This window comes from Diospyros lotus, chromosome 2 (assembly GCF_014633365.1).
Source record: "Diospyros lotus cultivar Yz01 chromosome 2, ASM1463336v1, whole genome shotgun sequence".
NCBI classification, from domain to species: domain Eukaryota; kingdom Viridiplantae; phylum Streptophyta; class Magnoliopsida; order Ericales; family Ebenaceae; genus Diospyros; species Diospyros lotus.
Window position 1 is genome coordinate 682,419 of NC_068339.1, and position 15,781 is coordinate 698,199.

At 37.7% G+C, this 15,781-nt stretch overlaps 2 protein-coding genes across 4 annotated transcripts in view; one reads left to right on the forward strand and one right to left on the reverse strand.

Annotated features, from left to right (window-relative positions):
• The window catches only part of LOC127794448 (glutamate decarboxylase-like), a 53,761-nt gene extending 45,449 nt beyond the window's left edge, over window positions 1–8,312 (forward strand). The window contains exon 6 of the mRNA XM_052325529.1: window positions 8,057–8,312. Coding sequence (XP_052181489.1) covers window positions 8,057–8,143 — 87 coding nt within the window. The 3' untranslated portion in view covers window positions 8,144–8,312. The remainder of the gene's footprint in view (window positions 1–8,056) is intronic.
• LOC127794446 (uncharacterized) overlaps window positions 1–15,537 on the reverse strand; it is a 31,530-nt gene extending 15,993 nt beyond the window's left edge. The window contains exons 1-10 of one of the 3 annotated variants that reach the window (XR_008021658.1): window positions 14,913–15,537; window positions 13,937–14,696; window positions 12,409–13,033; window positions 10,828–10,999; window positions 10,009–10,363; window positions 8,738–8,848; window positions 6,520–6,871; window positions 6,199–6,424; window positions 5,597–5,818; window positions 5,223–5,438 (exon numbers count right to left, since the gene is read on the reverse strand). Coding sequence is in view for 2 of the 3 variants with exons in the window: in XM_052325521.1 (XP_052181481.1) it covers window positions 5,279–5,438; window positions 5,597–5,818; window positions 6,199–6,424; window positions 6,520–6,871; window positions 8,738–8,848; window positions 10,009–10,363; window positions 10,828–10,999; window positions 12,409–13,033; window positions 13,937–14,696; window positions 14,913–15,502 (3,573 nt within the window). In the remaining variant the exon portion in view is untranslated. Of the gene's footprint in view, window positions 1–5,096; window positions 5,439–5,596; window positions 5,819–6,198; window positions 6,425–6,519; window positions 6,872–8,737; window positions 8,849–10,008; window positions 10,364–10,827; window positions 11,000–12,408; window positions 13,034–13,936; window positions 14,697–14,912 lie in introns of those variants that run through there. The other 2 variants (XM_052325521.1, XM_052325522.1) reach the window with 2 other exon arrangements.
• Between the last annotated feature and the right edge of the window lie 244 nt (window positions 15,538–15,781).

Here is a 15,781-nt window from a genome sequence, read left to right on the forward strand (position 1 = left end):
TCTGTATTTTTGAGTTAATTTAATTTTTATATTTTAATATAAAATAATAAAATAATATAAATTAAAATATAAAAATTAAATTAACTCAAAAATATAAATACAAAAATATAACATAAACAACGAAAAGTGGCTACGCAAAAAAAACGTGAAAGTATAGGGGGGCAAAAATATGGATTTGGCTCCATTTCTTTGGCTTGCTTAAAATACTAAAATTGTTATTCTCTGCATTTGGAATTAGTCTATGCAGGGACTTCCCAGAAGATAAAAGAAAATTTGCAAGTACAACATAAACATCTTCTAATAAGAATCTTATTCCTTTCTACCCCACAACCAACGGCTAGTATAGAAGATGTAATAGTGAAGATAGTTTATGTGAAAAAATAATTATAAGAGAAAAATTTAAGAGATTAGTCTCTTGGTGTGTTATTTATAATAGGTATAACCGACTTAATAATCTACAGGTTTAACTTAATTATACATAGTTATAACAAATAAATAAATAAAAACACACATAACAATATTGAATGTATTTAATATAATAAATATATCTAATTATATTAATAATTTTAATACTCTCCCTCAAGATGGAAGCATAAATATCATATGAACCAAGTTTGTTATAGATATATTCTATCCAATGACCGTTTAGAGATTTGATAAAAATATCGGCAAGTTGATCACTGAAATTTAACAAACTCTGTAACAATAACACATTTAACTAGCTTTTTTCTAATAAAGTGATAGTCGATTTTAGTATGCTCAGTCCGCTCATGGAACACTAGATTGGAAGCAATGTACAAGACAGTCTGATTATTACAAATAAGCTTCATAAGAGACACTTCATAAAACCTAAGTTCCTCTAGGAGTTACTTAAGATGAGCTCACAAGTTGCATTAGTCATACCCCGATACTCTGCTTTTTTGTTGATATATCTCATAAAGTAACCCTTTACCCGGTGCTCATTTGATATATCTCAGAATCCGAATAATAGCATCCTAGTGAGACTCACATGATGAACTAAGAAACTGACACACCACACTCGCAGCAAAAGTAATGTCGGGACGAGTGACTGTGAGATAGTTCAGTTTGCCTACCAATCTTCTATATCTTCCAAGATTTAAGTAAGACTCTCCATGTCCCAGCAAGAGTTTGACATTTGGGTCCATTAGGGTGTCAATTGGTTTGCAGTTCACTATACCAATTTTTTCTAAGATGTCAAGTGCATACTTCCTCTGAGAGATTGAGATCCCATCTCTTGATTGAGCAACTTCAATACCCGAGAAATACCAGAGTTTGCCTAGATCTTTAGTCTGAAAGTGCTGATGGAAATGTTCCTTCAAATTTTGTATACTAACCTGATTGATCCCTTGATAACAATATCATCTACATAAACAACGAGATAGATACATAAGGAAAAAGAATATCGATAGAAAATTGAATGAACAGCTTCACTTCGAGTGAGACCAAAGGCTTGAACCACAGTGTTGAATCTGATGAACCACGTTCGTGGAGATTGTTTCAGGCCATAGAGAGACTTCTTGAGTTTGCAGACTACATTGGACTCCCCTTGAGCAATAAAACCAAGTGGTTGCTCCATATAAACCTCCTCTTGCAAATCACCATGAAAAAAGGCATTCTTAATGTCCAATTGATAAAGCGACCAATGACACAAAACAGCCATAGAGAGAAATAGGCAAACAGAGACCATTTTAGTAACTGAAGAGAAGATATCACTGTAATCCAGCCCATAGATCTGTGTAAAGCCTTTGGCAACCAAACGGGCTTTAAGACATTCCACTTGTCCATCGGGGCCCACTTTAGGGGTGAACACTTACCGACAACCAACAGAAGTCTTTCCTAGTGGCAAAGACACCAAATCCCAAGTGTCAGTAGAATGCAAAGCACATATCTCATCTAACATAGGCCGATGTCAACCAAGATGGGACATGGTTTCACATATGGTATTAGGAATAGAAACAGAAGAAAGGCTCGAAACAAAAGCATTATAAGCAGGTGACAAATGGTCTTAACACAAAAAATTATAAAGAGGATGTGGATTGCGAGTAGACCGTGTACCTTTGAAGAGTGCAATAGGAAGACTGTCAGGCTGAAGATCCCTGGCAGGAGTGACCACTAACGGAGAGAGTGAGTCAGGAGAGTCGTAGTCAAGAGGAATGCCAGTGCTAGGAGCAAGATAAGGACGACGGTGATAAGTAAGAAATGGAAAAGTGGGGGGGAGTGGACCGAAAGATGGAAGTGAAAGGTCCACCGAGGAGGAGATAAACAGATCTGATAAGGGCAACAAAAGAGAAGGAATACACAATACTTGGTCAAGACGCTGTGAATCAGGCTGAGCAACCGAGAAGAATGATTGTTGTTCAAAGAATATGATATCAATAGACATAAGACAGCAGTTCAACTCAGGAGAGTAACACTTATAGCCTTTCTGCAACCGGGAGTAACCAAGAAAAATACACTTGAAGGATTTGACAAGAAGTTTATCCTGTCCCAATGAAAAAGAATGCACAAAACAGATACATCCAAATACACGAAGGGCAACAGAATAAAGGGGCTGGGAAGGGAACAAAAGAGAGTGATGAATGTTGTCCTTTAACACTGAAGATGGCATGCGATTGATCAGATAACACGCAGTAACAACAGCATCTCCCTAGAATTTGGTGGGGAAATTGGCATGTAAAAGTAGTGTTCGTGTAATTTCAATAAAATAGAGATTTTTATACTCGGCAATACCGTTTTGTTGAGGAGTAGAAGGACAAGAAGATTGATGCAGACTGCCACTAGTCATAAAAGTAGTAAATTGAGAAGAAAAGTACTCAGGGGCAATATCACTACGTAAAGCATGTATAGAAATGTCAAACTATGCTTTTATTTTAGCAACGAATGTCAGAAAGACAGAAAACAACTCAGACCGACTCTTCATGAGAAACAAGCAAGTGCAACGAGAAAAGTCATCAATGAAAGTAACAAAATATGAGAACCCAAAAGTAGAATTGACACGATTGGGCCCCCATACATCAGAGTGCACAACAAGAAAGGGAGCCTCAGCCCTGTTATTGACACGATTGGAAAAAGAACTATGTGCCTGTTTACCACACTGACATGACTCATAATCAAAAATAGACAACGATGACAAACTAGGAACTAATTTCTTCATATTGGAGAGGCTATGATGACCAAGATGAGAGTGGAGAAGATCTGGGGAAGCAGTACTGGTGCAAGCCATCGACACAGCAAGATGATAGTGACCCTGTGACTCACGCCCGACACCAATCGTCTACCCCGTACCCTGGTCTTGTACACAAACAGAGGTATAAGTGAAAGTGATTGAGCAGTTAAGGGTTTTAGTAACCTGGCTAACTGAAATCAAATTGAAAGGACTGTCAGGGACATAAAATCAATTTAAAGATAAAGACGAAGTGTATGTGGTTTGGCCTATCCCTTTAACTGTAGTTTTGGTACCATCAGTCAGGGTAACTGTAGGCAAGGTATCAGAATAAGTGAAGAGAAAAGAAGTCCATTACCACACATATGATCGGTAGCGCCAGAATCTATAATCTAAGGACCAAGAGATGGGCTTTTAGCAACGCAAGCAACGGGATTACCAGAACGAAACTGTTGGGTGGCTTAAAACTTCAAAAAGACATCATACTCAGTTGCAAACATAGGTATCAACTGTGAACCCAGTGCAAATTGGGCAGAACTAGAATCACTTTAGAATGCATGAGTTGCACTGATAGATCATGTAAGCGGAGCAGCGGGTCGACCATGTTTCTTCCAACACCTGTCCTCAAAATGACTCAATTTCTTACAAAAAGTACACTGTGGACGTGTCCGATTATTATTACGACCTCTATTTCCTCTTGAGTGAGAAGCCTGAGACACAAGGGCTGAAGATTCGACTGGAAGAACAACATGAGAAGAAGATGACATACCATGTGCATCGGTCATGTTCAGCAACCTTTTAAAAGAGTCATTCATGGTAGAATTAGTGGAGTTGGTCAAGATTTGATGCCTGATGGCGTCAAATTCTGGTTTTAGACCGGAAAAAGCAATAACCATAAAAAAAACTTCTCTTTGAGCAACCTGTTCAGTCTTAGTCGTAGTAATGGGAAGAAGAACATTAAATTTTTACATGAGAGCCCAAACCTATCCTAAATAAAATTCCATGGATGACTCTTGCTTCAGATTCTTGATATTAGAGACCACAGTGTACAAACGTTAGATGTCATTCGTATAACATTCTTCAACTTCCTTCCACACGTTAACACAAGTTTCAAATGGCCGAAAGAGTTGCATGATGGATGAATCAATGAACTGCTATAAGAAACTGCATAATTGGACATCAACTTGTTCTCATCTAGCCCAATTGGCTTCCGATATACTTTCAGCCTTTGTGGTAAGTTGATCGACTTGGCCTTGCCCTTTGAACCACATTTTGATAGAGGTTACCCATGAAAGATAATTGACAGACCCTATCAACTTAACAGTGGTGATATCAGTTGTTCTGAGATTGGAGACGGTAAAGGATTGAGAGGCAGCAAGGGCAACAGGTACAGTTGCGGGAGTAGCACCAACAGAAACTGCATCACTAAGGTCAGACATAGCGAGAATTTAACATCGAGAATAGCCTAAGGAAGGGAGACAAGCTGATTTGGAGAAGCCAGGAGAAAACAGCCAGCAAACGCGCCGATGCGTGGGGGCGGACAGTTGCGTGTGGCGGCGGCGCGTGCGGGAGCGTGCAACTGCGATTTTCCGACGACAACTCGGCCTGAAGGTGGCGAACCCTAGGGTGGGGTCAGTTCTAGCAAACGACGACTGGACAGTGATATTTCGACGTGAACAGTGACAATGAAGAAAGAAAACTAGGATTTTTAGGTCACTGAAAAAAGATATACAGCGATGACTAGGGTTTTTCTCACCGATGGCTTTGATATCAGGTGAGAAAATAATTATGAGAAAAAAACCTAAAAAATTAGTCTCTTAGTGTGTTATTTATAATAGGCACAACGGGCCTAATAACTTATAGCCTTAGCCTAATTATACATAATTATAACAAATAAATAAATAAAAACACATACAACAATATATATAATATATCTAATTATACTAATAATTCTAATAGTTTACAACAAAGAAATGTGAAACTCCTTGAGCTTTGTTTTCCAGGCAACTGTAGCATACAACAAAGAAACATGGATTACCTGATGTGACTTGCTGCTCTATACAATCATCTTACAGAAAGCAAGAGCATCTTGGACTACAACTGCATCTCATCTTGTTCTTGAAGTAAAATCTCATAAATATCTGTTCTCAGGTTTAGTTCTTTATCACGCATTACTTCCTGAAGATCTGACAGCTCTTTCGTAGTTAGTACCCCCTGCAATTTGACAAAACCATCTAGCCACAGCTTCTTCGACCTGGGAAAAGAGATTGAATAACAGTTGAGAATTTGAACTATGGTCGTGCATGGCTGCTCATCACACTTGCATCATGCCTCAATTTGAATAGTACAAATAAGTTTGGAGCATGGGTGCTCATCACAGTTGTACCAATCATCAAGATGGAATAATCTTACCATGGGCATGCATGGATAGCTCGGAAAAAAATTCGTCTAGCTGCAGAAGCATCGCATGCAACATCCATCTCATATGCAATATAGCAACGCCACAGCAGTACTGAATTCCGCAACTTCTCATTTCCCAGTGCCCTTTCAAACAGGCCATGTATTCGATGTTGGGAACCGCCCTTCCTCATCTCAAACGACAAAGCAAACATCCAGACGATTAACGATGGATTCCTGAGAAAATCATTTTAACACGATGTTGATGTCAATAACTGTCATAACTCATAAGCTAAAGAGTTGACGAAGGAAAAGTATAAAACTATCCAACTTTAAGAGGGATAACATGCTACCACATTCCCACCAAAACGGATTGGAAGCGGCATATCTGAAACTCCTAAAATATTCACGAGTTGCCAGCATCAATTATGGTTACTCTTAAGCATTTTTAAATTCTATAATCTGACGTCAATGGGGGAATACAGTAACGAGTCTACAACTAATAGTGATTACTAATTCTTAGCAAAAATAATTAGTGATTAGCATTAACAAATTCACAGATCTGGTTGGCATAGAGCAGCATATAATTATCAATAGAAAGGGACATGTATTCTTACTTTTGACAGAAGTTATCAAATATCAACCGCAGCTTATTGGGTGATGTATGACGGTGGCTGGTTTCTACTAAAGCAGCATAAAGTTCCGGATTGGAAGGATATGCTTGCAACCCTTGTATAATGGACTCCAGTACTCTTGACAGTCCTAATTCTGAATTGTGTCTCCAAAGCATTCTCACATAATAGTTGAACAAAGACTCGAGTTGATAGCTTTGGCTTCTTCTTTCTTCCATTGAATATATACAATCACAAACACTTCACATGAGCCACTAAAATTATACAGAATGAATGGGAAAAGCACAGCCAAGGAGGACAAATTACCAGGAAGCACCATGGTGAAAACCTTATTAAGCATTTCTATACCAGCATCACAACCAGAGGTCAATTCTTCAAATAAAGCAGCTGAACAAATGAGAGCAATAGAATTATCATCTATCACACCACGTGCCCATGAAGATCTCAGCATCCTTATTTGTTCTTTAAACCCCTGGCGTGCTCTCAGCTGTTGCAGACTTGATGGTTGACTTTTAAATGGACTGTACTTTAACCCACTCCCAAAGCAACATAGAATGTGCACTGCACGGAATGATGACTCTGAGCCATTATGTGAATCATTACAAACTTCCGCTTCAGCATACCACAAATATAAAAGAGATGCGTTTGAGCGGAACTCCTGCTAAATAGAATTCAGTCAATAAAATATCATCTCAGGCAGCTAAAGGACTTTCAGCTGATTGATCACATGGAGGTGCCATATATATCATTTGGGTAAAGGTGGCACACGATATCAAAAGTAGCCTACAGACGTTCAACTATCTTCTATTACAGGGAAATTTGACAAGTGGGAATAGCCTTAATAAATACAGAAAGACTTCAATGAATAAAAACAGTTCCTAGCTGCATAATTATAACAACATTCCTAAGCCATAATCCCATTATTAGGCTAAATGAATTCCAGACCTCCACACATCAAGGGTCCTGGCCACGTGTAAAAAAAAAATTATAAAACAATAAGAATTGGACCAGGTTTGTCCATGCTTCCTAAACGAAAGTCTCATCTATATAAAAAGCTAAGGCTGCATTCTCTTTGTTGTTTTCAAGCCATTTTAAGTTTTCAGTTTTCCAAAACACTGAAAATGTGTTTCCTGTTTTCAAAAATGTATTTTCAAAAACAAAGAAAAATTTTGTAAAGAAAGCCCAAAACAACTAGTTGTTTTGGCTGTTTTCAGCCAAACAGCCAAAACAAATGCAAAATCTCAAAACATGAAAAACAAGATCCTCAATCTCGCAGAGCAACAACTTTTGTCTCTCTTCCTTCTCTCGTCTCTCTTCTCTTCTCTTCTCTTCTCTTCCTTCTCTCTTCTCTCTTCTCTCTTCAAGGCTCGGCCATCAACCTAGCCCACAACCACTATCATCGCCGCAAGCCACCGCCATCACAGTTAGAGACACCAATCGAAGGAGGGTTGGGGATTGTGCGAAACTGGAAGAGCAATTTGCGTGAGAAAGCAACGGGTGTGTCGTCGTCGTCGGATTTTACTGGAGACAAGCGGGTGCGTCATTGTCGTCGTCGGATTTTACTGTAGTCATCTCCAAACATCTGCCGATAGAGGCACTGAAATTCACTCCCGTGGAAGCCTTCTTCCAATCATCAGACCAAATGGGGGCGTTCGAATTTTGATTTTGGTTTTGTCGAAGTGATTTGGGTTCTCTTTGGCCTGCAATTTGTTCGGCCTAGTAGCATGGCCTCGGAGCCAAAATTAAATTAAATTAGTTAATAAATTATTATTATTATTATAGAAACGACATATATTGATATATATATACATACATATATTGATTAATGGGTGTTTGTGGGCAGGTGGTTGTCTGTGACAAGGCTGGTTGCTGGTGGCAGCGGTTGTGGCTAGTTGCTGGTTGCGGCAGTTGTGGTAGGTATTTGTATTGAGTCTTGTAATCGTATTTCACTTACTATCGAACTATTTGATACAATCTTATCATTCACAATCACATCAATAATTATCAGTTTACGTCTTTAATTTTTATTTGTATGCTTCTTATTTTTTGTCAAGACAATTTATTTATTTATGCATATTTTATTCTTGTAACAAGAAAAAATGTTATAAGATTTACCAACCTTAAAATGTATATATTTCTTAATAATATATTAGCATTAAATAGTTTTAATTTATTAAATAATCAAATTTTTTAAATAAAATGTCATTAAAAAATTATTCTCAAAATTCTAAACAGAACACGTTTTCTAATTTTTTGTTTTGAGAAACAGTTTTTCAGAATGACAAACAGAACGCATTTTCAATTTTTTGAAAAGAAACTACCAAAATAGAAAAATGAAAATAAATTCAAAACTCAAAACTAAAAATTGAAAAATAAAAAGAACGTAGCCTAATAGTTTGATATCACAATTTACGTTTCATGCAACATCAACTGAGCTAATAAACCGTCACTATAAGTTTGAATTACTTTGTATTGCAAGCAACTCTGCAATCATTAGAGAAATAAGATAATATAGAAATCTTACTGATGGAAGTCCTTCCGATGATGCCAATGCCATGTCAAAAACCTTTCTTGCATTATCAATATTCCCAAAAGCAGCCTCTCTTTGTGCATAAACTCCACATAACAGTATGTCCTATAACAGAACATGCAGAGGTAGACAAAACAAGGAACACCAAAAATTAATTAGACTGATGTATCAACAATTAATTGTTGACTAATTTAACAAGAAAATTATTAAAATAAAAGTAAACAGGATTATGATCAAAGCATATTGTCCACCATCAGCCCTCCACAAGCATCAGCCATTTGTTCCACCTTCAATGTGAAACCCACAAGCGCAAATGTAGTTTGTTTTACTAATATAATTACTAAATATTATACATAAGCATATACTAGAGCATATTTTTGAAGTAGCATAAGTGAAATTCATTTGGCTTTTTATCTGTAACTAAATATTCTATTTAGATGGATAGTACCCAAAAGATTAGGACAGTTTCAAGAGATGTCCACATCCAATATCAAAACTTGTAGGGAAAAATAACGAAAATGTGTTGGACTTGCTCTAATAGTATGTTGTTTATTACCATATTTAGAACCTTACACACATTGGGTACTAAAGACACGTAAATTGTGATAACACATCCATTTCCCAGTACACCTATGAACCAGATGGAAATAACATAGAATCTAGTAAGTCCATTACATCGCATGTCATGATATCTTTTGTAAGTCCCTCTGCCTCTATTCCAACTGTCTCTATTCATAATGATATCTTTTGTAAGTCCATTACATCTCATGTCATGGATAAGAGTTTTTCACCAAACTTTATTTGATTTCCCCCTGACTCTTTTGCTACAACCTTCTTCCATTTCATTCACTCTCCTCGCAGATGAAGTCATTTTCTTTCACATGTTTGAACCATCTTAAACACATCTCATATATTTTATATCTGATAGCGGCCTGTGTGACCTTATTACATTAAAGCATAACCTCATTTTTAATTGTACACATTTTATCTCAGTTATACATGTATTTTGCATATGTTGATGCTTAGGTGCCCAATATTCCCTGGTACAGAACAGACTTGTTCTAATAGTCTTCTAATAAAACTTTTCTTTACCTTAAGGTTTACCTTTAAGGGGTCTACAATTGCATTAAATGCTAGAATCATTTCTCCAAAAGAAAAAGAACTACCACTTCTTTGGGATGCATGACCATGTCCATGAACAATGTAAAGATAATAAATGATAATTGTAAGCCAAACAAGTGATGCCACAAAAGAAAAAGAACTACCTGACGATTACTCTTTATAAGGCTCTTTGCTAAAGCGCGACATGGGGTGACTGAACAGCTAAAAGAGTTCATTTTGGTATTCAATAGCTCTTCAGCAACAAGAGCAGCTTCTTCCAAAATGTAGTTATGTGGAAATGCAGTTAAACAAAGCAAGGTAGCATTACGGAGAAATTTCATCATGTTCACCCTCATAGAGATGTTATTTGAGCTGCCCAAAAATTCGAAGCCAAAATTGCTTGAAAACTCTGATTTCACTATTACATCATGGACCTTTCTCAATTGATCTAATACATCATCTGGCAATGCCACCAAGCTTAAAGTCATTTCTTCCCAACTTGAACTGTTTGTGCAAATCCTGTACAAAAAAAGAAAAAGAAAAGAAAAGAAATTTAGGGCATGTTTGATTGCATTTAGTTGGAAAAGAAAACATTTTCCAACTTCCATGGAAAACAAAAACCACCACCCCCTTAGAATCAATTTTCCATGGAAAATAGGCCAAAACATGCTTTAAAGGGTTGTACCATAGAATTCAATTCCATGAAAAATGCAGTGTGTGAAACAGCAAAGATAGAATTCAATTCCTCGGATGTGACATTTTCCATGGAATTTCCATGCTATCAAGCACACCCTTAGTATAATGTGATACCAACAGCACAAGTGAATCATCATTGACTCAATAATGCATAAAAAATAAAAAAACACAAAGAAAAGAGAAAAATGTGGTGGCAAAGCCTGAGCATTGAACCATGTACATAAAACTGAAGTGGAGCAGAACCAACAATGCAGAGATCAAAAAGACAACCGATCTTGCATACTAACCACTTAGATATCCTCCCACCATAAAACTCCATGAACTGGAATACTAGAGATAAACGAGCTTCCTCTGAGCTTATAGAGAATAGGTACTCATCAACATCTTCGAACAATATGACCCTCGAAAGTTGCTCATCACCATCTCTATCTGGTGTGCGATCCCCATGAGAGACCCGATCTGCTTTGCAAACATAATTAGTAAATTAATTATTGGTAGAAAAAGCCAAACTGGATCTAAGTATGCAACAAAGAAAGGGAAGTAGTTGGTTAGATTCTTCTGTAAGCTGTATAAGTGTTTAAAGACATATAACCATATTGATTGGGAGGAGGTATCTAGTAAGGAGGTGATTGCAAGTGTTATAGTGGATTTTATTTTCCTCTGTACAGAAGAGGAGTGGATATTAGCCCCCCAAAGGATGGAATTCAGGTGTACACCTGAAGAGGTGGGAGAGTTGAATAGCTTGAGTCAGGATAAGAAATATGGTCTTACTGTATCTCTTCCATCAAATGTCAGTGTACTATGGTGGCGAGGTTATGGCCTTCAATCAGAGTTTATGCAGTTAAGGAAAAGTTAAAAGTATGTATCCATTCTGTAGTTCCTAATAGAAAGGGAGTTAAAAGGCAGGAGTAGACTTGGCTGGAAGTATGCATAAATTCTTGCTAATACCCTGTCTATTAGCTTGAAGATGGTGGCTGAGAGTGTTGTCTTAAAAGTCATAGAATGCATATATTGTTTGTTGCAGGATTTTTAATGTGTTCAGGTGGCTACTGAATGTGTTTTGAAGAGCAGTTCTCCAAGTTTTTCATTCAAGTTAGATGTGAAGAACACACAAGATCATATGGAATGGTCTTTTATTTTTTTCCATTAAGGAAAAGATGGGGTTTGAAGTTGGATTTATAGCTGTGTTTCTAGAAAAGGTTTTCAATATTGGTGATGGCTCCCAAAATGTTCTCTTTGTCAAGTGGTTCAAGGTAGGGGTCCCTCTCCACTTCTAGTTTCTCCTGCCTACAAAAGCTTTAACTATTATGCTGCATCAGGAGGCAAATCCAAGGCGGTTCAAGCTTTAACTCTTTATGTTACTGGTTTTTGGGCAAGAGAAGGAATTCAAATTATGGCATCTTTCTGTTTTTTTTCATATGGCATTACCATTTTATTTTTGTTGCTCGCTTGTAAGGGAGTTGAGGTTCCTTGAATGTGTCCAATGTTTTAAAGTTTATGAAAAAGACGCAAAAGTTGCTTCTAAACAACAATAACAAGCATTAATCCTACTAGGTGAGGTCCACTGAATGAATTCTAGACCTCCAGTCACTGGGCATATCTTTTGTAAGGCTATTACATCATATATGTTATGCTTAGGGGTTTCCCACTACATTTTATTTGATCTTGCTTTCCTTCTATTACTTCAATCTTTCTCTATCATCCACTCACCTCACAAGTATGTCTATCAGTCTTCTTCTCACATGTCCAAACTATCTTAATGTAGCTAAGTTCAGCAATTAGTTTAGATATGACAAGTATTCATAGTTACATTCATGACAAAGAACCACAATAAATATTAAAGTGACAAACAAGTGAAAGAGAAAGACCAGATTTTGCATGGACAGGCATCCACTGATCAGAATCCCTTGATAACTCTTCTTCTGCCCATCTAGACCATGTTATAGTGTCGTTGACCTCAATATTAGGATCAGCATCAGCATCAATACCCAGCAGTCTTAGCAAGGCCTCCGTATCATCATTCTGCTCATTGGTCCTTGTTTGAAGTTCCTCATCAAACTCCTCAAGTGGAACATCATCATGCTCATTATTTGCTGGATTTTCACTGACATCTTTACTTTTAGATAATGGTAGTGACCAACCAGTCCAGCCCCCTTCTTCATTTTCATTTGAGGACTCCTCACTGATAACCTTTTGCCTTTGTTCCTCTTCTTTTTCCAGCCATGTTGACCAACCAAGAGCGCCATCTTCTCCAACTCTTGCACCATTACTGTTCCAGAAGTGCTCAAACAGTCTACGTTTACTCTGCTCGGTAAGCAGTAAAGAAGGACAAAATAAACTATATTCTATCTCTGCCTGAAACAAAGCAGTAGCCAACTCTTGGTAGCCAGCCTGCCATTCAAACCTGCAAAGGCTGATAAATATATCAACCAGACCAAGTTCTTGTTGGAGAAGAGCAGGATCTGAAGAAGGTGCATTAGCAGTTTGGTGAACCTGCACCCAACACCCCAGTTGAAGTTAAAATTAGAGGGTTAGTTATTAACTCTCAAAAATCTATCAATCTTTTTAAAAGAAAATCAAATTAATGATTCAAGAGGTTGAAAAGTCTGCACGTTTTGGATTCTAGCCCCTGGTGGTTCATTCTTTTCTTCTTTATGCTTTGTTATTCAAGAGGTTAAAAAGTGCTCAACAGAAAGGATGACTAGCAAATCAAAAATTGTAGAAAACCACATTGAGAGGGATTGCCATGTCATGTCAGATTCAATGTTGAATTTTTTGCATTCTTGGAGGTAGAGTTGCAAGGGATTGCCAATGTATAGTTTGGGATTGCTTCTTAATTATTTTTTTATGCATATGGCAATAAAGAAAGGAGAACTTTCAAGAACTAGGTGAGTTACTACTTTTTGTTCAAATGATTACATCCTTTCATCCCTTTTCTCTTGGGCAAAGATGGACTCTCCTTTTTATGAATCCTCGTTTTTGCAGTTCATATATCAACTTTTGGTTCTGTATTTATATTCTTTTCTACAGGCTTCACTCCATTTTAAGGCGCTTGGTTTTTTTACAAACACATCATTGCTTATCAGTTTAAAAAAAATGCATGTTAAGGAATTACTAAGAAATGATGACTGCAGTATGCATAAAATTTTAAGTGCTTGTGAGTGAATGGGGCATGTAGATGTGCTTATTTGAGCAGCGTCCACAAGATGATACAAGATCAAGAATATCAGGAGTTGATAGAAAATTAGACCATCTAACAACTCTGACAAGAGCGAAAAAGAACATAATCAAAACTTTGCAAACCATTAACCTTCAAAAAGTTTAACAGCACCAAGGTCGGTATATTTGGACTATTGAGTATAGGTAGGTAAGAACAGAATAAGGTAAGTTAAGAACCTGCCTATACTTCCTGCTGCATGCAGAAGATAAAGCTTGGGTTGCATTGGCATATATTTTTCTCATTTCAGAAACTTTAAACCTAGAGAATTCTCCTTGGGCTACATGCAGGAATGATTTCCAAAGGTTGCAACTGCCAGAATGCTGCACAAGTATCTTCTGCCATCTACCAACAAGGACATCAGTACTGTCTCTGCTTTGATAAGCATTCAAAAGGCAGAGCAACAGTTCTTCATTATCTGGATTCAGCTCAGCCGCCTTCTCCAATATACTGATCTTCTTTTCAATAGTCTGCAACCGAGCACCCTTCTGTGGCTGCATGCTTGCCACCTTGTCCTGAAACTCTGCAAATGCTAACCAAACTTTCTCATTGTGCGGGTGTTCCCTCGACATCTTGTTGAATTCCTTTGTTTTACGTAACACTTCATCTTCCCAAGATTCTTCAATAACTGAAGCTCTTGAAAGAGACCCACCATCAAATTGCTCACCAGAATGTTGATCGTCCAATAAAGGAATGAAATCACCAGGAAGACTTGCTAATGATTTTTTAGGTGCAATAATTCGAATTCTCTTGAAATTCTTATGGCGCTCAAGTGCAGAGTGCTTTGCAGACCAGTAGCGACCACTGGCTTTAAGTTTACCATCCAGTGCATCAATATCGCTGTCTCCATCAAAAACCAAACTCCTCTGTTTCTTCCACGCTTCGGAATTGAGCCCAGACTTCATAGAGTTGTAAAGCTTGTACCGAGCAACATCCATTCTGAAGCACGGTCAGCCATGAAAAAGAATAAAGAAACGAAAAGAATACCCATTTCTGGGATGCATTACTTTTCAAGAAAACCCTAAAAAAATAGTTACTCTACATTCAGCAAACTTTGTTGAAAATAAAAATTTGAAAAAACTAGGGTTTTCAATTTTCTTCCAGAGGAACCATAAGAATTGGACTAGTAATAGACTAAACAAGCAATGAAAGTACCTGTAAAGGGAGCCAAAGGCGAGATTGTCGCGATCGCCGTGGGAATCAAAGTAATAGCCTTTGGCGTCGGTCTTGGAGTTATCAGACGTTGCCCAAGAAGAAACGTTTGGCTTCCTCGAGGAGGGATTGGAGGCGTCATAACAGGCTTTACCGGCAGCAGCTTCACGGTGAGAAGAAGAAGAAGATATATTTCTTCTCTTCTTTTTCTTCTTCTTCTTCTCTTGCTCTCTATCCCTTTTCCGATAGGAATCTCCATCGGAGGACGACTCCACCAATTCGTATGATGGAGGCCTATTACTATCTTTATCATACTCCGTTTTATCTTTTCGTTCTCCCTCGTTTTCTGATCCTGAAAGGTCGAGAGGGAAGTAGTGGTCGTGTTGCGAAGAGACGGCATCGTTGATGGCGGACACGTCGGCGGTGAAGCTGCGGTTGCAGAACCATTGTTGAGGAGGAGGAGCGACCGACTTGCTGCCACTGGCGCCGGCGTTGGATGCCGGTTGGGGAACCACCGGGAACAGTGAATCTTGGACGACGGCGCTGGGGCCGGGTTCTTCCTCGGCAGCTGCTGTGACTTCTTCTGGGTCCATTCCGGTACCCAAAGTTGCGAAACAATGTGCCAAGGCCATGGAGCCCCTTTTATAATGCATTAATATAATATAAATGTCATAAATAAATATTCAAATAACATTTCTAAATATATAATAATAATCGTATTAAGCAAGGATGCTTTCAAGTTTCTTACTCTCTTGCTTCTAATAAAGGTAGCTAACATCATATTTTTTGTTATGTACTTTTATGTTATTTAGTGGTATCATCATTTAAATTTTTTTATTATTTTAATTATATTTCTATATATATATATATAT